Source organism: Vigna angularis, chromosome 10, assembly GCF_016808095.1.
Source record: "Vigna angularis cultivar LongXiaoDou No.4 chromosome 10, ASM1680809v1, whole genome shotgun sequence".
Lineage (NCBI taxonomy): Eukaryota > Viridiplantae > Streptophyta > Magnoliopsida > Fabales > Fabaceae > Vigna > Vigna angularis.
The window spans coordinates 20630533-20652392 of record NC_068979.1 but is presented as its reverse complement, the minus strand read 5'-3'; the positions used below and the strand labels follow the sequence as shown (position 1 = coordinate 20652392).

Here is a 21860-nt window from a genome sequence, read left to right as displayed (position 1 = left end):
TCATCAAAGGCTTGGGCATCCTTCATTTAGTCTTATCAAGTCCTTGTTTCCCCATTTGTTTACCAAAGAGTCTGTTGAGTCTTTTAATTGTGATATTTGTCGATTGTCAAAAAACCATCGTGCATCTTATCCTATTAGTAATAAAAAGAGTATTTCTCAATTTGATTTAATTCACTCTGATGTTTGGGGTCCTGTCATAGATTCTATTTTCGGAGCCAAATGGTTCGTTACCTTTATTGACGATTGTACCCGTGTCACGTGGACATACCTTATGAAAAATAAATCCGAAGTTTTTCAAATTCTTGTTAATTTTTTCTGTCTTGTCCAATATCAATTTGGAAAAAATATCAAAAGAATTAGGTCTGATAATGGTACTGAATATGTGAATCATGAATTTCTCAATTTTTTGTCTCATAATGATATTGTTCATGAACTAACCTGTGTTAACACCCCTCAACAAAATGGGGTTGCTAAAAGAAAGAATCGTCATCTTCTTGAAGTAACTAGAGCTCTTCTTTTTCAAATGTCTGTTCTAAAAAATTACTAGGGAGAAGCTGTGTTAACTGCCACATATCTCATCAACAAGTTACCCACTCGTATCTTAAATGGCATTAGTCCTATAGAATCTCTATTGTCTTTTGTTCCTTCTTCTTCTTCCCTAATAACGAGTCTACCTAGTCGAGTCTTTGAATGTGTTGTTTTTGTTCACTCTCATCATCTTAACTGTGGTAAATCCCAGAGCTCTTAAATGTGTATTTATTGGGTATCCTTCTAATAAAAAAGAGTACAAATGTTATCATCCTCAGAGTCATCGCGTCTTTATCACCATGAATGTTACCTTTCATGAAACACAATCCTTTTATGTCAGTCCACCACTTCAGGGGGAGAAAGCACTTGAAGTGGATGAACTCTCCTTCTTGTCATTACCATGTTTGTCTTTGCAGGATGCCCAAGACCTAAGCAATGAAGCTACCATAGTCCACAGTGAGGAAGAAGACAAATGTTTTGGCAAATAATATGAAAGAAGAAAACAACCCATTTCGACTCTCGAGCAAGAAAAATTGTCTAATCCGGAGGTGAGGATCCTTGAAGATATCAATGAGGAGGAGGTAAGTATTATTGAGGATTTACCCATTGCATTGAGAAAGGAAAGAAGATCATGTGCTAAATATCCTATTTCTCAGTATGTTTGCACTAACAATCTCTCTAATAAGCACAAAAGTTTTATTGCTGCCATTGATGCCACATAAATTCCTACCTCAATCCAGGAGGCCATGAAAATTGAACATTGGAATCAAGCCATAAAAGAAGAGATGAATGCATTAGAAAGAAATTCAACTTGGGAGATTGTTGATAAGCCAAGAGACAAGAAGGCAGTAGGGTGTAGATGAATATTCACAGTGAAACATAAGGCAGATGGGACAATAGAAAGATATAAAGCTAGATTGGTGACAAAAGGATATACCCAAACATATGAGATTGACTATGAGGAGACATTTTCCCCAGTGGCAAAGATGAATACAGTTCGAGTTATTCTCTCCTTGGCTGCCCATTTTGGATGGGACTTACACCAGCTAGATGTGAAGAATGCCTTTCTTCATGGAAATCTTGATGAGGAAGTGTACATGGAGATTCCCCCAGGGTTTGAAGTGAAAAATGAAAGAAACAAGGTATGCCTCCTGAAGAAAGCATCGTATGGTCTTAAGCAATCCCCTAGAGCATGGTTTGGAAGATTTATAAAAGCAATGGTTTCCTTGGGATACAGACAAAGCCAAGGAGATCATACTCTATTCATAAAGCACTCTTCTACTGGTAAACTCACTCTATTACTTGTCTATGTGGATGATATGATTATTGCAGGAGATGATGAAACAGAAAAATTGGCATTAAAAGATAAATTGGCAGCTCAGTTTGAAATGAAAGACCTAGGAAAACTCAAATATTTTCTTGGAATAAAGGTTGCCTACTCCAAGAATGGAATTTTCATCTCCCAAAGGAAATATGTACTTGATCTCCTCAAAGAAACAGGAAAGCTGGGATGTAGAACCTCAACAGTTCCTATAGAATAGAATCACAGAATTGGAAGTGAAGAAAGAGCTCCTGTAGAGAAGGCCCAATATCAGAGATTGGTAGGAAAATTGATTTATCTATCACACACAAGACCAGACATTTCTTATGCTTTGAGTGTAGTGAGCCAATTTATGCATGATCCAAGAGAGAGACACATGCAAGCAGTTGACAAAATTATCCAATACTTGAAGTCAAGTCCAAGAAAGGGGTTATTATTCAAAAGGGAAGACACATTGACTATGAAGATATATATTGATGCTGACTATGTAGGTTCTATTACTGACAGAAAATCTACTTCTGGGTATTGTGTATTTCTTGGAGATAGTCTGGTAACATGGAGAAGCAAAAAGCAAGACAAAGTATCCCGTTCTAGTGCAGAAGCTGAATTTCGAGCCCTTGCTCAAGGAATGTGTGAAGGACTCTGGATGAAAATCATTTTGGATGATCTTATAGTCAAAGTGGAGAACCTGGTGCAACTACACTGTGACAATAAGTCTTCTATGAGCATAGCCCATAATCCAGTACAGCATGACAGAACCAAACACATTGAAATTGACAGACATTTCATCAAAGATAATCTTGACAGATGATTTGTGTTTACCATGGTTATCAAACTCGCGAGTTAACTCGTTAAATCGGTCGAGTTTACGAGTTCACTCGGTGCTTTCGAGTTAACTCGTAAGCAAACTCGTTTTTGGTGTGGGATCGGTAGACTCGGTGATAGGCTTGTTAAACTCGCCTAAAATCGCGAGTTGGGTTCCGATTTTGCGAGTTTGAGAAAAAAATTTTTAGGGCTCACCAGATTAGGTTTTTTGAGCTTTTGTTGAACCGATTCCCTCACTGCTTTCGTTCTCACTGTTCATCTCCTTTCTCGCGCTCTCGTCGTCAATCTCATCGTTCGATCTCGCCTCTGTTGCGCTGTCGCTCATCAGGTTCGCCCTCTATCCTGTGGTCGATCTCGCCTTCCGTCACGCCTTCCTTATCGTCGTTCGATCTTGCCTTCGTTCGCGCCGTTCGTGTCGTCGCCATCGATCTCGCCGTTGCTGTTGATCTCGCTGTCGCAGTCCATCTCGCCGTCGTCGTCTCTGGCCGTCAATCTTAATTGTAGAGCTCATGGGTTGTGTAAGTGTAAACCCTCTGCCACCTATACTGTTGGTGATGTTTAAATTGATTTCATGTTTTATTACCAAAGCATTTTACAATACAATATTAATGGGTTTCATTTTATAGCACTGCACCATTCATTTTATTTTTCAAAAATAAAATGTTTCACACTGCACTGTTGAACAACCCTTGCTGCTACAATATTTTAAGCTGTTCGGCATTTTATTTTTTATGTTTGTAGTGAAAGAGTTTATCTTGTTATGTCTGGAAACGCATCAAACTCGGTAGAATCTAATCCAAGTGCATTTTCAACAATTATTAAAAGTAGAAGTAAAAATGTTCTGGAAAAATGATGATGGAGATGATGAAGAGATTAGATGTAGAGACTTTGATATTTCAATTTATGTTTTACAATAATAATATTTCTATGAAAAACGTTTCTTTGAATTTATATTTTTTTCATGTAAAGTAAACTCTTACTTTGAGTTTACTGGACTCTCATGAATTTACATAAACTCTCGAGTTTGACAATCTTAGTGATTACAACTCATGTTCCTACAGAACTTCAAATAGCATATATTTTTACATAAGAGCTTTCTCCGGGTAGATTTCAAGATCTTGTAAGCAAGTTGGGAATAATTGATAGTCATTTACCAACTTGAGGGGGAGTGTTGTAATTAGAGAAAATATTTTTAGAATCTTCCTAATTAGAGGAAATAGATATATAATCTTTTATTTTATTTTGTTTTCCTAGTTTTCCTATTTTCCTTTTTAGGAGAATTAGATTATTATAAACAGAGGATATGAGAATGTATTTTTTATGATTCAGAATAATAAATCAGTCTTATTTTCAACTATATGTTTTTTTGGTCTGCTCTCCTACTTGATCTTTGTGGATTATGGAAATTTTTGTTTTAGACACATGTTAACAATTACACCAGGTATTTTGCACAGCTTGCAAGAAATGACTACCTGCAGTTAAGACAAGAAGCAAGTGAACTTCAAGAATATTCAAATGCAAAACTTGACCGAGTGACACGATATCTTGGTGTTCTTGCGGAGAAAGCCCACAAGTTAGGTAACACTTATTTGGCCCACTTGTGGTCCATTAGATATTCAGCTATGTTTGATATTTGTCTTTTTTAGTGTTATTTCTTTTGGTTGATTGGGTCATTTATATACTCAGATAAACAACTTAAATAAATGCATGGTCAGGCAGATTTCATTCAATTAAGCTCTACATTTATGAATGTATAAGAATGACTACCAGAAATGTCAGCTGTGCAGTATATTTGTTATAACTCTGCCGATGACACCAGTGTAATATCAGTAGCAAAAGCCTGAATACACAGATCTTATGTGAAATTCTGAATTCCTTGGAGTCCATTCATAGCATAGGACAAAATATCCCATAGTCTCTTTTTATTTTGATTTATTCATAATGGGTTTGTTATAGTAATTTAATATTTAACCATTGAAAGTAATATTTCTCTCTTTGGTTGCTACGCCATTTCATTTCAAACAAAACATTCAACCACTGTTTCTTTCTGCAGATTATTATCCTTTATTATTTTATCTCCTTGTGCTTTAACTTCACAACTTTCTTTGTAGATACAATACAAGTTTAACTACGGGCACTTCTAGAAGAGAAAATTAAAGAAAATGAGTTTTTCAATAAACTAAAATTAGTTTATGCACAGATTAAAAATAAGAATTTAGGAAAACTATGAGAGAGCTTTTAGAAATTAGTTTATTGATAAACTAATTTTGACTTATGAAAAATTTCATTTCATTTTTCATTCTTATTTTTCTCTTAGAAATGCTTCTAGAAGCTTGTCTAAATATGGCCTTAATAATTCATTAGTAGATCACTTTCACTTTCTCAATCTGAATTATGAATTGCAGTTCTTTAAAACCTATCCTTTAGATAATTTGTTGCTAAAAATATTAAAGTCCCATTTTGATTAAAGATAGTGCCAAAAGGTATAATATAAGTAAGGGTAATCCTCATTTTACAAGTTGATTTTATAGGATAAAGTTAGGCCTAAACCACTTTCTGAGATGGGACGAGAGTTTATCCTAAATCCATTAAAACGATCATTCACCATATTATACATGTACCGAGTCCAATAGTGTTGGATGTGATAGTGTATCGGAAAAACCCAAGGTCTACATTGTCTAGAGATAGTGCTAAGATACATAATATAAGGGAAATGCTCACTTTATGAGTTGATTTAGTAAGATTGAGCTTTGGCTAAACCATTTCCTAAGAATTTGAAATTGAGAATATGAAATTGAGAATATGAAATTGAATCACTCTGTCATTTACCTACATCAGGTTCAATCACCAGAAATGGAAACTAAATGAATAATGGTATGAAAGAAAGAGAAGTAGGGAAAATCACCGAATTTGTGCTCTGCATCACCCAACGCCAGATCTATCTAATGAATCTTGGAAGGCAGAATCATTCTAGAGCCCATATCTGACGAAGCAGCAAACTCAAACTGGATTCACCATGAACATTGTGCCATCACCTTGTTCTTTTGCCAATAAAAACACCATTGAAGCCTAACATCTACCTCATCTCTCTTTCCTCCCCAACTTTGTCTACCTCTGACAATTGGATCTGCAAGCTGAAGGCCAGCTACCTCTTCATCAGCATCAACAACTTTGCTAGCTGTAGTGTCATCACATAGTAATGGGTGGAAAGGGAGGAAGTTTTGGGTGATGGTTGGATAAAAGTTTCCTATAATATCCTTAAATAAATTATTTAAAATAAAAGTGATGATTGTATAATTGTCGTATATTTTTGGTTTTGGCTGTTAAAGCATTCCAACTAAAAAATGCATATGACTGTATTAGCAAATCCGTCCATCCCAATATCTGTGTGTGTGTTTGTATGTTAAGGTATATATAATTATATATTCAACATAACAAAAGATATATCTAACTCCTAAGATGTTCAAATATGATACTGATACCGTGGCCAAAAATGAATTGGTGCATTAGAGCTTCTTCTCTTAAATCTAATTCCTAGCAAGTTCAAACCAAACATGGCCTAAAGCAGTTTTATCTGAGGCATGTTTTCTTTCAGTAGGCATGAGATTTTATTTTTTTGTAAATATGATGTTCTGTGCAACAGTAATAAATGTAGTGGATGCATATCTAGTTCCATTAATTTCTTGAAGTACTTGAAGTTATGTGAAATGTGTATGTACGTACATCTACCATGTCTTTTCTTGTTAAGCCATTATGCTGATGGTTTTCTATTTTTATTTTTTGGGCTTCATCTGTGAATGTCAGATCAATCTTCGCTTGAAACTGAGGCAAGAATATCTTCTGTGATCTATGAAAAGAAGAAATTGTTCAATGACTTATTGACATCTAAAGGTGATTGCTATATGTAGCTTCTTTACTATTGATGGCTTCTTTGTATTGACTTTGTTTTTGGTCCCTTTGCAATGCTGTTTGTGTATTATGTAATATGCAATATACGTCCATTGTAATTTAAGTTGTTAATTACATGGCCCCTCTACTTTTAAGCATACTAAAATGGATGTTTTGCTGAACTGGGAAGGTCTATTTAGCTGTTATATATGGTTCTATTATTTGCAGGTAACATAAGGGTATTCTGCCGAGCTAGGCCATTATTTGAAGATGAAGGTTTCTCAGTTGTTGAATTTCCAGATGATTATACCATACGAGTAAATACTGGCGATGAATCCTTGTCTAACTCAAAGAAAGAATTTGAATTTGACAGAGTTTACGGACCTCATGTTGGACAGGGTAAAATGGTTCTACTCTATATTACTATTTTTTTGGGTTGCAGGAGGAGGGACTAGTTAGGGGGTTCCAACTTCAAAATCCTGGTCCTGGTCTGCTTTGCTTCTTGCTTATATTGCCTCTTATCTTATGTTTGCAGCTGAGTTGTTCAGTGATGTTCAACCAATGGTGCAATCAGCTTTGGATGGATATAATATTTCCTTATTTGCATATGGACAAACACATTCTGGAAAAACACACACTATGGTTGTTCTTTCTGTCTTTCGCTGTGTGTGCTGGTTGTTATCCTACTCTTTCAAAAGAAATAGATATTTGGATGAGGGTCTAGAATTCAACGTTGATATAAAATTGAAATACCTCTCATTTGGGTGAGCTTAATTATTTATACATCGAGCTAATAATGCCTGATAATTTGCATCTGCAATGTTCATTCATTGTTCTCAGGAAGGATCAAGCTATGATAGGGGATTATATGCTCGTTGCTTTGAGGAGTTGTTTGACTTGTCCAACTTGGACACAACTGCTACTTCTCAATATACATTCTGCGTTACTGTTTGTGAGCTCTATAACGAACAGGTCTCTTTCTTTTAACTTCCTTTGTAACTCTTTCTGGTTTAGTTTGACTTGGGATTATAAAGGTTTCACTGCTCCTTTTATGTGCTTACAGATAAGGGATCTGATCTTGGAGTCAGGGAAAAACTTGCCTAAACTGTGTTTTGCTTCACCTGAATATCTCATAGAACTAATGCAGGAAAAAGTTGATAACCCTATGGAATTTTCTAGGGTTTTGAAAGCTGCATTTCAGAGTCGAGGAAATAATCCATTAAAGATTACTGTTTCTCATTTGTATGATCTCTGGCCTATATTATGCATGGCTACATTGTAAAATGACTTTATAATTTCTATTTAATGTTTCATATGATTGATTTCTATTGATAGGATACTTTCTCCAATGATACAATATACTCTCAGCGTTCCTATTCATAACACCTCATACCTAATTCACCATGATTGAGGAAAGTGGTTTAGTTAGCTGATGAAAATAAATTTGTCTTAAATTTATATTTTTGATCCAAAACTACGTGTCACCACTACTCTTCTCTATTGTCTAAGTGTTTTCTTGTACAATCTCTCTTTTCTAATGAGGGACATTTTAGTCCAAAAATAATTAATGGAAGAGACATTATGAATTGAATCTTATAAAAAACACCCCTTCAAATTTGGGTCTTATAAATAGAAATAGAGGGATTAATATAATATGCTTAACCTTTTTTTAGCTTCTAGTGTTCTTTTAACACATTGGACTTTTGGCTAATGAAAGTAATATTAGGAAACAATAAATATTGAAGGCTCTAAAATTTAGATATACGGGCTTAGTAAGCAACAATATTAATTAGTTTAGCTATGTCTTAATGTTTTTCTGAATTTATCACTGCCACTATAATTGTTCTCTCAGATAGATTCTCGAGGTTCTTACCATTTTGATATTGGTGCTCACTGTTTTCTGAAAGTTGATGTTTTTTACATGCTGTACAGTGTACATTAATTCAGATTAGTGAATTTCATTTTATGCCTTGTATTTTCAGGATTGTTACCATACACATATTTTATAACAATTTGATCAGCGGTGAAAACTCATATAGCAAGTTGTCTCTGGTTGATTTGGCTGGAAGTGAAGGTTTGATATCAGAAGATGATAGTGGTGAGCGTGTCACAGATATGCTTCATGTTATGAAGTCACTTTCAGCGTATGTCTTTTTTTCATAATGTTTTTTGAACTCTTCAATTTTTTCTTCCCTATCAACTTTATATTTATTAGCTTAGTAGTCGAAGGTGTTCTTTGTTCACCCACGTAAAGTTAATGTCTAATGTCAATTCTCAGTATACCACCTGTTAGAATTTTCTGAGTCTTACTTTTTGTTGCTTTTGAAAATGTTTTTACAGGCTGGGAGATGTATTATCTTCTTTGACATCAAAAAAGGATGTTATTCCTTATGAAAACTCAGTGTTGACGAAACTACTTGCAGATTCTCTTGGTATTGTTATTTTTCTTTTATTTTGTTTTAATAAGCTTATGGTAACATCTATATGGTTTTAAGTTGTTAGACACATTGATTCTTGATTAAAAATTACAACAGAAATTGCACGTGCCTCTTAAAATGCTAATAAGTTTTATATGCTTGGTGTGACTTTTGCGTGATATTATATTTTCTGTTCAATACTTGATACTCTGCATTGTTTTTGCTGTAACTCTTCGTTCTCTAATTGGATTGTTGTTACTATTAATCCAAACCTGCTCCACTTCAAGTGGCAACTGTCTTGTTCTTACTTGATTTGTTTGTTTTCTGGCTTATTTTGTAAGTGTATTGAAGGTATGTAGTCTTTTTGTTAGTGTTACCATTTTTTGTTATCTCTCTTTTATATGTTGATTAGAATTTATGGAACTGTTTCTTGATTATAAATTTGGCTTTTGGAATCTGTAAGCAGGAGATTTGTTTTTAGTTATGTTAGATATATTGTGTTTGTTAATTAGGAAAACATAATCCTTATGTTAATTATGTTATTTTTTCATATTCGTTTGTATTTGGGCACATTCTCATTATTATAAATACATTACCTTATGTATATTTTCTACACAAGAGAGATTAATCCAATATCTAGTTTTACTATATTCCACATGGTATTAGAGCCTAAAACTTTTGATAGGCAATATTTGAATTTTGAATTCATTGAGAGAGGATTCTCTTGGTTATTGTCATAAAACACGGGTTCTTATCAAACATTGAGATATTTGTGAAGAATCTTCATTAACTCATTAGTGTGCTAGATTGTGGCGTCTCCATATTTGTCTTATTTATGCGATCTTCTCTGATTTTCTTTATTTATGTTACGGGAGGAATCAAATTCAAAAATGATTATACTCTTTCTTGGATAGGATCGTATAATCTAGGCAGCTATCAACTATGCTGAGGTCACCTCAATCTACAAAATTATCCCAAAAGTCCCCTGCATACCAGGACCTCCCAACTATATAAAGGAAATCTCACTCACTCTAACAACCCAACTAACAACTACTTCTTGATTTGTTTACTCCTATCGTACACATTATATCCTTATTATTATAGGCAACTGCAGAACAACCTTGTTCTCAAGGTTGGAATAGTGAAGCTTGATCCCATGGCAGTATAGTATTGTGTTATCATCGGAAGGGAACCCATTTGCTACTGTCTGTAATTTTAGATTTGGAGGCTTGGGTGGTGGTTGATATGAGAGAATTGTTAACTCCTTCGTTTTCATTAATGATAAGAACTGCTTCAAACCAAAAGACCTGGAAAACCAATGAGTTCTTGCATGACTCAAAAATGCTGTAGCAAATCTTCACGACAACTTTCCTTTTCTCATTTCTACTTTTAGATCTTCTAGAATTACTTGGTCATCCCCATAAAGCACAAGTGTCGCAGTATGCTCTGAAACTGTTTGCACTGCTTCCATTACTGAAGTTTCTTTCCTACCATCTTTACTTTCTTTCATTGCGAGTAATTTCATTGCGAGTAATTCAAAATGGCTAGTTAATAACATCTCTGCAAGAAAATTGGAAATTCCTTTGTGGCCACTGCTAGAGGCAAGATCTGCAGGTATTATAACGTCAGGAAATTCAGGATATGGATCTTTAACTGCTATAGTAGATGCACCCATGGACACTGGGGCCTCAGTTGGGTTGCTCCCTGACCCCACTGTTTTAACCCCCGGCCTCAACAATTCTTTTTCCTCATCTAGTTTACTACTCTGAGGATATCTTTTTTATTTATTTTCTTCATCATTAGCCATGTACTCTCCTTCTTCAGAGAATTTCTTGCCTTTCTTGATGTTCTGTAGACTATTTTTCTCAGCATCCATACCTGTTTTCCCTTCATTCTTTCCTTTCATGGCAAATTTCTCACTTCCTTTTGAGTTCCTTTCTTGATTCTGTTATTCCTGTATCATTTCTTTCAATTCTTGGAAACTTTCCCTTAATTTGGCTATGGCTCTACCCTGTTCGCTGGTCAATCTTTCCAAGGCACTGACTCTCCCTTCCATGATTCCACACCTTCTTGATCGGGCAAGTTGGACCAATTTGTTAGGAACCCAAAATTGAAAAGAGAAAGAGTAATATTCTTTATTTTATAGACTGAAAAGAACACAAAAATAGGAGAGCACTCTCTCCTCCAAGGGTTTCCCTTTCACTAAGAGCTAAAGCTCAATCTACAAAATTATCCCAAAAAGTCGTCTGCATACCAGGACGCCCCAACTATATAAAGGAAATCTCACTCACCCTAACAACCCAACTAACAATTCCTTCTTAATCTGTTTTCTCTTATCATACACATTATATCCCTATCATAGTCCCTATGCTAATTATGTTATTTTTGCATATTCATTTGTATTTGGGCTTTAGTCTATATTCTCATTATTATAAATACATTATCTTATGTGTATTTTCTACACAAGGAAAATTAATCTTATACCTAGTTTTACTATATTCAACAAGTTGTGTACTTAGAATTCCTTTCTTTAGCACTTAGTAAATAAAGACACCTTTTCCTCTTTTAAAAGTAAATCCCAGCAAAAGGAATGATTTGGTTAAATGTTCGAGAAAATCGGACAGGGACTTGGGTATTATGGGTTTCTTGAGTCCTGCATTAAGGAGTAAGATAGGCTTGGCGAAATAATTAAGTGACTTGGACTTGATTCTCACCCTTTACAACTAGCTTTAAGGGAGGGTTCTCCAAGTGTTTGGGTGATTATCGTTTGGTTGCTAGTGTCTTAGAAAGGTCTGCCTTGGAAGGTTTGACCAAAATGGCCAAGTGAAGTGCTGCAGTGTGTAGATGCTGGTATGTCTGCTCTCAGGAGTGGTGTTATGGTAGGGACTTGGGTATTATGGAGTGCTTAAGCCTAACATCTAGAGATGCAACATGGGATGCTCAGGCGGAGTGCTTAGTCTCAAGATACCCTCCTACAATATTATAAAAGAGATTATAAGTTGATAATTGGCATGGAGTTTCTCTCATAATTAGAAAATTTGTAGTCAACATAGTTCTGTTGAGGAGAACAGCGGGATCCTTAACTGTGATTCTTGGGAATGTAATATTATTGCAGTCAAAATTCTTCTTCCGTTTGGTATCACTGGATGACTCTGTTAAACATGTAGTCAATGTTAGTAAAAGAGTTCCTAGTATGCATAAAAGATTAATGTTGTGGGACCTAAATTTGGCAATTCATATATGAAACTTTTTATTGTGCCTAACTTTGGCACTACCATGTTGCTAAAGTGAATTTCTAATTTGTGGAAGGTTATAGTGGTGAATGGTCAAATTCTCAAATGAAAACTTTAGCTCATATAGTTTCCATCAATTTTCAAATTTAACATTATAAAATTATCCTCACACTTACAAATAATTTCCCGTAGTTCTTTCCCCATTTTCATTATAAACAAAATCAATTTGGTCCCTGCTGGATATATTAACATTAAAAAAGGAGCATCTATATGATTAAGAAGACACTCTGGAATTGAGTGTCTGCAGGAGCTCTGACCAGAATATGACAGAGCATCTGTAGAGGAAGACTTATAGGTAAAAACCGCATAAAGAAGCATCTATTTTTTATATAGAGCACTGATATACTCCACAAAAGGTAATCCTGTCTGAATTAAGTTGGACCACTATGGCAACAATGCTATCCCTTTTAGTATTTAACGCAGTTGTATATGTAGAACTCACATTTGAGACCATCGGTTAAGCTAGAACATCCCGTGCTAGTTGATTTACATGGTGGTAAAAGAAATCTATTGAATAAAGAAAAAATCAATTAACTAACTAACAATGGTGTTAAATAATGTTGTTTTGAAAATACTTAAGTTTAAGCCGAGGCACTGATTTGAGAATAAAAGTACTTTGGTCATGAAATTGAAAGGAAACTACAGGGACCAAAATTTGGATCTAACCTTTGAATTTTTATTTAACAAAGGATAACGTCTTCTTTTGTATGGGATATAGAAACATAGGTACCAGTGTGAGGTGAGACTAAATATTTACCTTCATTTCTTTATATAAAATTGAAATAATTTACCTCTGCTCATTCTTGCTCTTTTTTCTTTGTCCTGAAAGTCGACACTCAATGTAGTTATACACACACACATATACTATTTATTCATAACTAGGTATTCAATTATTTCTGCTTGGTCTTAGACATGTGATAACGTTTTCATTATAATTTTTCTTTCATGTTTTAGGTGGAAGTTCAAAATCTCTGATGATTGTAAATGTGTGTCCAAATTCTTCGAATTTATCTGAGACATTACTGTCTCTCAATTTCTCTGCCAGAGCTCGTAATTCTGTCTTAAGCCTTGGAAATCGAGATACAATTAAGAAGTGGAGAGATGTTGTATGTTCTTCCATAATCCCATTCCTCCTTTGAAAAAAGACAGTCTTCTACTTTTGATTTGCTTTTCATTTCCAACTGGGGTTTTGTGGAAAGTAATTAAAAATAATAACTCTTCTTATGGTGTATAATAGTTATATGAATATAATGTTTTAGGATTGAACCCATCCTTTTTCTCAATTCAAATTTCAGACAGTGTTTGCTGGTCTAATGAAAAGTTACTTGGCATGTAAAGATTGATTCTTGTGCGGTGTAATTGAGAAATTGCTTGGACTTGGCTATATCTTTTCTTATATAATATTTTCATTCCATGGGAAGTTCAATTGTACTCAGATTTCTATCACTTTATAAAAAAATGGTGGTAATTTCAACATACTTCAAGATTACATATTTACTATATATGTTCCAGATTTAAGTTGTGATGGTTTTATAGGCAAATGATGCACGTAAAGAGTTATATGAGAAGGAAAAAGAAATCCAAGATCTCAAACAAGACGGTCTGAGACTTAAGCAAGCACTTAGAGATGCAAATGATCAGTGTGTTCTACTCTTCAATGAAGTACAAAAGGCATGGAAAGTTTCGTCTGCATTGCAGACAGATTTAAAGGTTTAAATGCTTACTAATTTTAGTATAGTATGTGGTGACGTGTTGCTTAGTGGTTTGAAAATTCTGTGTATATGCATGACATGTTGTAATAATGTTAATGAGTATTTGAGTTCAATTAGGGATGAAGGCTGCGATGAAACTTGGTTTTAGATGTCAGAATTTACTAACAAGCAGAATAATAAAAAATATGAACGATAGAAAGTGAAGTGGTGCAAATTCACTATTATGATAAACCAGAAAACTTAGAATGTTCCAAGGACCCTCAGCTAAGAGCCAAACTCCTGAGAAGAATCGTAATAATTCTCCCCCTCCTAATCCACCAAAAACAAAATGTGTCCCCTCACATCGTACACCTCAGAATCTATAACAACCCATACCCGTTTTTCTCTCTCTTCTAACTAACACATGCCACTCACGAAGCCACGTCACCCTTCTCTCTCCTCATATAAACTTTGCCCCACCTATTTTTATTATTTCCTCCTCCTTGGATCAAGGGTTCATTGACTTCCATAACACTTGAGTACGTATCAGTTGGACAACAATGAAGGCTGCAATCAAATCACATGGTCAGAGGCTCCAAAGGATTGAGAGCTCTAATACCATCTTAAATTTAGGAGAAAAAATATATTTCTTATTATTTTTCTCTTTACATACATTGGATATATATACTAGAGCTTATCAAATATTTTAGGAAATAAAGCAGCCTATTCTACGGAACAAATCCCTGTGGGATTGTTATTTTAGTGATAATAGCAAGATACAAAAAATATAAAAAATTAAATACATGGCAATAATATGTAAAATTTCCTAAAATATATTGACAGTCATTGTCCTCTCTTCATTGGATATCAAATTTGCTAAGTTTTCTTGCTGTTGTCCTTGTGTTCCTAAATTTTAAAGAGTGGAGAAGTTTGTGCCAAGTGATGTTCTTTTATCATCCCAATTGGGTGATGTTCTTTCACATTTCCCCCTATTCTGTCTATTCTTTTATGGAGTTGATTTCTATTGCCTATTGTTTGAAGAGTCAATGTTTCATGTGCCTTTGTTCAGAGAGATGTGAACGTTTGTACAAGATATGCTTGATGCCCACTTTTCTGAACATGCAAACTGTGCTGCAATACTTGATTGTTAGCTTGAACAGGATACTTGTCAGTGAGCAACATCATTGCTTTATTTTCTGCAGGCAGAGCATATTTTGCTGGCAGAGAAAGAAGAAAATTCTCAGCTTAGAAATCAAGTTGCTCATATGTTACAGTTAGAAAAAGCACAAAATTTGCAGATACAACAGCGCGATTCAACCATTAAAAGTTTGGAGGTTAATATTTATTAGTTTTCATAAAATCTTAAAGTACTTTGTGAATGGTTTATTGAGTTCATTTTCTTCAATAATTTTGTCGGAGATAGGAGTATTTAGGAGACGAGCTTCTTTAATATTTATTTTTTCATGTATCCAATATACTTGGTATGGCTATGTTCAATACATCTTAGGAAGTAGTGGTATTTTAATTTCTCTATAGAATTAGTTATCTTTGAAACACTCTTCCATGCAATAAAATCTCCATTCTGCTGGGTTAGAAAACACTGGAGCACATCTAGAAATGTTTCGTTTGTCATTTCCACACAATTTTTTTTATTACCTGTTGTTTCCTGATGACAATTTGAGTTATTTCAAAAAAATGTGTGCAATGTTCTAAATACTGACATAGCAGGATCATCATTTGCAGTTTGTATGCAATTTAGCAAAGCCACATTAACTAATTAATCTTGGTTAATATTATGGATGTGTTAGAATCCTATAGATATTTGGTAGCTGATGGTACTAGTATCAATTAGATTGATTCTATATATATGTTATTAGCCTAATATAGGGTAACTGATTATTTTGTATTCATGACTGAATGTTCTATAAATTTAGTTGCTCTGCTGGGGTCAGAACACAAGGAAATCATCATATGCCTTCTGTTAGGAATAAAAGAAGTTAGTTGTTAGTAGAGAGAGGGTATAAATAATAACAGAATAGGTGGAGAGAGGATTATCAGATATTTTACTTTTGGGAATAGACTGGACATTTTTCCAGTGGAGGAAGAGAGGCTTCCTTGGGACACTTACCTGTAAATTCTGTTTTTCCATACTTTACAGAATTAATGAAATACGTATACATTCATCTCTTTTCTACTGTTTGAGTGTTGTGAGAGAGGAGTGTCATCTGTTACGGTTCCCTGCATAAAGGAACCTAACACGTTCTTGGTTTCCCTCTTCTCAACAATTTGAATATTAAAATGCATTCTAGGTTCTAGAAATAGTCAGCTGTACAGAAATCATATTGAAGTTTCACTTCCCATCTTTTATCTGTAATTGAAAAACAAACCTTTTACATTTTTTATTTTCATCTTAGTTGTTAGAGAAGTGGGCAGTTGCTTCCTTAGCTCTTTCCATATCCTGATAGATATAAGCCATTGGAGTTTCTTCTCACAATCTAAAGAAAACATATGGATTAGAATACCAAACACCTTTGCAGCACACCTAATAACACGTTGTTCCTATTTTGTTTCTGGGTTCCAAACATCATGACATGGACCAACTTTCGAAATTGCAAGTGTTAGATAAGGCTCATGATTGGCTTAACAATACAGTTACAAAATCCCTCAGCTAGTACAATTTTGAGACACTTATTTGCGTTGTCTCCCTTGCCTATTCACTGGTAATCTTCTAATATAAACATCACTTGAGAATTAAACTGTAAAATAATTCTAGAGGGCTTGATTGATCCCTCTCATAATCTTCTATTTATAAGAATAAATTGATACAAGAGTACATGATAAATAGGGTAACCTAGACACAATATAATTATGATAAATAGGGTTACCCTAGACACTATAATCATGATAAATAAGGTAACCCTTAACACAATATAATTATGATAAATAGGGTAATCCTAGACACAATATAATCATGATAAATAGGGTAACCCTTAACACAACATAATCATGATAAATAGGATAACCTTGACATAATATAATGATGATAAAATAGGATAAATATCCTAACACTCCCCCTCAAGCTGGAGCATACAAATTGTATGTACCAAGCTTGGAATAAATAAACTCAATTCAACAAAATCAACTTGTCTAAAATGTCGAGACAATAGACGTGGTAACTTTGGCGTTGAACAAGATACACATATGCTTCAGACCATCGAGAGAGAATGTCTATAAACCAAATTGAACTCACAATCCAGCATAGCCAAAGAAACTCTTGTTGAAATATAGGACTCGTATTCAAGAGTGTGCAGCAAACCGATGATAATGGTCAATGGATAGCAAAAGTGCAAAAACACAGATTGACAAACAACTCATAACAGCTTATGGAGAATAATATTGGCCATCAGTAGACAACCACAAAACTTCAACTAACACCACGAAACTTCAACAAGGATGACTTTGATAAATGAGATTTCCATTAAAAGTGGATGACAACCAACAATGGTAGACAGCGACAAACTGTAGGGACTAAAATACTATCACTGACCGATGGGGCCTGTAGTGGCGGGAAGCGACAAAACTACAGGGACTGCCATCACTGACTGACGAGGTGATGGGGGCCTACAGTGGCTGAAAGGATAAACAGCAGGGACTGCCATCACTGACTGATGGGACATGCAGTGGCTGGAAACATATTGCAGTGGCTGGAAACATACTCCTCCTCATGACAAACGACAGAAATGACTACACGCTGATGACAAATCGTGAAGGTGGAAGATCATAATGGGCTCCTTTATTCATCAAAGGATCTAAAAACAGATTTGACAAGGGACTGGAGAAATTGTTTGACTAAGATTCTGAATTTGGATAGAAATAAACTCCCCTTATGCCATGAGGAACCTTCAACCTATGACTTTGGTGTTGAAATTCCTTGGTGTTAACCAACTAATAGCACGGACTCTCCTTGGAGACTTGTAAATAAATGACACAAGCCATCAGGAACATCACAACTGCCACAATATGCAAAGCTAAACACACATTATAAAAGAGGCTAAGGAATAATGCTGAAACAAAGAATATTTTTTCTTCTTTTGGTCCAGCGAGACAAACGACAGTGATTCTGACATTGGGAAGGTGACTTGTGACAAACACGCGCCGGAAGATGATCGGAGAAAAGTCTTTCGTGATAGTGCGTGTGGAGGAGAATGAGGCAGCGACTACCAAGGATGAGTCACGCTCCTTGAGGCGACAAAACCCCTAACTTTGTTGAAGAAAACGTGACGGTGGCGGCAGACGTCGGACAGATGTGGCGCACGTGACGGCGCCTGGATGAGAACTAGCCCTCGACACCGGCGGGATTGACCGTTGCTCAAGGAGGCGATCAAGATCCACTGGTCGCCGAACTATACTGAGGCAGCGGATGGTGGCAGACAACAGTGGGATTGCTCATTGAAGTATTTTAGAAAAGATGAAATTTTTAATGTCGCCAGTGGCGGCATTGGCCAGTGGCGGCAACAAAGACAGAGTAGGAAGAGACTCAGACTACCTGCTCTGATACCAACTTGAGAATTAAACTGTAAAATAATTCTAGAGGGCTTGATTGATCCCTCTCATAATCTTCTATTTATAAGAATAAATTGATACAAGAGTACATGATAAATAGGGTAACCTAGACACAATATAATTATGACAAATAGGGTAACCCTAGACACAATATAATCATGATAAATAGGGTAATCCTTAACACAATATAATTATGATAAATAGGATAATCTTAGACACAATATAATAATGATAAATAAGATAACCCTTAACACAATATAATCATGATTAATAGGATAACCTTGACATAATATAATGATGATAAAATAGGATAAATATCCTAACATATCTTTCTCAGAGTATCTGTTATGTGTGAGAACTCTAAAAAGCAAGGGCTGCAAATTGATTGTTAAGTTGGGAGATGAATGAAAAACTAGTGGAATTGGATTATACATACCAGAACAGAGGTCCATCAGTAACTGATGGGAAATTTACAGGCTTCTAGTGTCTTTCTTTCTAATCTACTCAGATAGCTGATAGACAGAGTTCAAGAGAGTTTGGTCTTTATATATGGCTTTAATATTAAGATTACTTGTCCACTTAGCACATACTGTGGTTGCTACTTGCTAATGCTAAGTCTATTATATTTCTGGTGTTAGTACTACAATTACAACTGTGCCATCCACCTATCATCTACTGTAGTTTGTGGCATGGCATTGCTGATCATGGCTTGCCACCTAAGCTTTGTTATATATATGACAACTTTGGTCTTAGATGCATGTGACCAGCTTTGTTCTTGCTTGCTTGATAATGTTTGTATCTCTTTTTATTCTCTTATTCAGGCCAAAATTGGAAGCCTTGAAATACAACTCAATGAAGCCCTTAGATCGAGCAACACTAGGTTAAATGTTGTACCAGAAACTGTTTCTGGAGCTCTACCTAATTCCAGGACAACAGGGGATGTCATGGATTCATCTACATTAACCAATAAACTAGAAGAGGAACTCAAGAAACGTGATGCTCTGATTGAGGTTTGTTAGATATATTATCTTTATCTTTTATCTTGAGTTAGTTTGTTATTATTTCTTATTTGTATTTTGGGCCAAACTCATATTTTTTCTATTATATATGTAATACCCTATATGTATATTCAACACGAGAGATTAATCTCATACATATTTTTCATTATATTCAACATGGTATCTAGAGCCTAAGGTTCTTTTGAGGAAAAAAATTTTTGTTGTCTCTATCACTACACCTATCGCTGTCAGTGGCAGCTCCATCTACCACTGCTGACGGCGCCATCGTCTACTGTCATCACCTGCCGCCATGGTTATCAAACTTGCGAGTTAACTCGTTAACTCGGACGAGTTTACGTGCTAACTCAGTGCTTCTGAGTTAACTCGGATTTGGTGTAGAATCGGTGGGCTTGGTGGTAGAATCGGTAGACTCGGCTGAAATCGCGAGTTTGCTTTCGATTTGGCGAGTTCTTGAAGATTTAGGCCTCATCATATTAGGGTTTTTTGATTTAGTTGAGTGACGAAGCTCTATTTCTTGTTTGTCTCCTACGATTCACTAAGCACTGTGCTTTGTCTATGCGATTCAGTAGTTGTCGTTTGCGTTTCGTCCTTGCTTGCGTTTTGCCCTTGTTCACAGTCGCTGTTGGCCCCAATCTCGCCGTCACCGATGGTCTCGCATCGTGCCTCCTTCAGTGGTCGCACTGTTTCGCCTCTGATCGTGTTCTTCGTTTCACATTCATCGTGCCTCTATTTCACTAATATGCTCACAACCCTTGGTTTGGTGTCCTTGGTGTGGTGTAATGTAAGTGAAGTAATTTTTTTTTCTACCGACGATCACACAATTTTGATCGTTTCAGCAAGGTGACCACCGTGTTGCGGGGCTCCTGCGCGCTTTCAGTGCTTTTTGAAGTTGTGGATATGCTCCCTTTTCCGTTGTGCATGTGGCATGTCTCGTCTCTTCTTAGACAGTGATTTAGAGTGTCGATGTCGTTCGTTTTCCTCTTTCAAGTTCGTCGTGTGTGGTTGCCCGTCCCATCTCCTTTCAGGAAGTTATTCAGAGGATCGAGATTGCTCTTTTTTCTTTTTCAGGTACCTTGACTGGAGAATCTTGGATTTTTAAGGTTTCTTTGTCTTGTTCATCCATGGCTTCTTCCTCTGTTGTCTCTTTTGACCTCCTTTTTGTCACCATTGTGTTTGATCCGTCCATATATGCATTTTCTCCCATGGCAAAAGATGGCTTTTGTTAGTTTATTTATAGCCGTGGTGACTCTTCAACAATGATCTCTTTATCCACTAGTTATCAACAATGCATTCCTTAACGGTGATTTGTAAGAAGAGATTTATATGGAGCAACCTCCCATATTTATAGTCTTCCAAGTTGGTATTTTGTCTTCTATGCTGTCTTCGTAAACCATTAAAAATTTGGTGTCACTCAAGTGTAAAAGCAGATATTTTCACTAAGTCTTTATGGATTATATTAATAAAGTTTGGTATATATGATTTGTATGAACTAGCTTGAAAGAGAGTGTTAGATATATTATCTTTATCTTATTTTTATCTTTTATCTTTAGTTAGTTTGTTATTATTTCTTATTTGTATTTTTAGCCTAGTCCATATTTCTTCTATTATAAATACAATACCCTATATGTATATTCAATACAAAAGAGATTAATTTCATATATAGTTTCTTACTATATTCAACAAGGTCCAATATCCTTTGTCTGATTGTACCATTCTTCCAATTTCTGTTTCCCACCCGGTCATGGTTATTTATTCACTTCTTTATCCAATTTTCTTTTCAATTTTTTTGGAAATAATTTTAATTGAGGATAGATTAAGCAAACAAGTACACAATTGGTTAACTGACAGATATTCCTTTTTCTGGGGTTTCTCATGTTGAAATCCTTGCCAGCCATCTTAATATATGTGGTGAAAAACGGGAAATGCTTAAACTGCAACCAAAAATCTCAAATATAGTTTGCTCTTGGTGTGAACTTTCTAGAATGTAAAAGATAGAAGAAGTAATCTCTGAATATGATCCTATGTATCAAAATGGCACCATGCCATAAGTTCAGAGTATTTATTTTGTTGAGTTCTTAAGCGGTTTTGAATTCTTACATGCTTATATTAGTTTCACTTGTTATGTTGAGAAACTCCGTTCAATGTTTTGCAGAGGTTGCATGTAGAAAATGAGAAATTATTTGATAAGTTGACTGAGAAAGCATCTCTGGCTGGATCACCTAAGGTAGGCAATTTTTTTTTTCTTACATTAGTTGCCATGCCCAAGTTATCAATAGTTATGTTCTGTGTCAGCGGTGGGGGTACATTTACATCAA

The 21860-nt window shown here is 35.3% G+C and overlaps 1 protein-coding gene across 3 annotated transcripts in view; it reads left to right on the top strand.

Moving 5' to 3' along the window:
* Positions 1–21860, top strand: part of LOC108319842 (kinesin-like protein KIN-14B) — a 47897-nt gene that overhangs the window by 15546 nt on the left and 10491 nt on the right. For 2 of the 3 annotated variants that reach the window (XM_017551129.2, XM_017551131.2), the window contains exons 3-15: positions 4129–4252; positions 6479–6565; positions 6791–6961; positions 7098–7204; positions 7403–7534; positions 7626–7804; positions 8545–8706; positions 8903–8994; positions 13227–13378; positions 13809–13982; positions 15166–15297; positions 19348–19536; positions 21698–21769. In XM_017551129.2, the coding sequence (XP_017406618.2) occupies positions 4129–4252; positions 6479–6565; positions 6791–6961; positions 7098–7204; positions 7403–7534; positions 7626–7804; positions 8545–8706; positions 8903–8994; positions 13227–13378; positions 13809–13982; positions 15166–15297; positions 19348–19536; positions 21698–21769 (1773 nt within the window). The remainder of the gene's footprint in view (positions 1–4128; positions 4253–6478; positions 6566–6790; positions 6962–7097; positions 7205–7402; positions 7535–7625; positions 7805–8544; positions 8707–8902; positions 8995–13226; positions 13379–13808; positions 13983–15165; positions 15298–19347; positions 19537–21697; positions 21770–21860) is intronic. The other variant, XM_017551132.2, reaches the window with a different exon arrangement.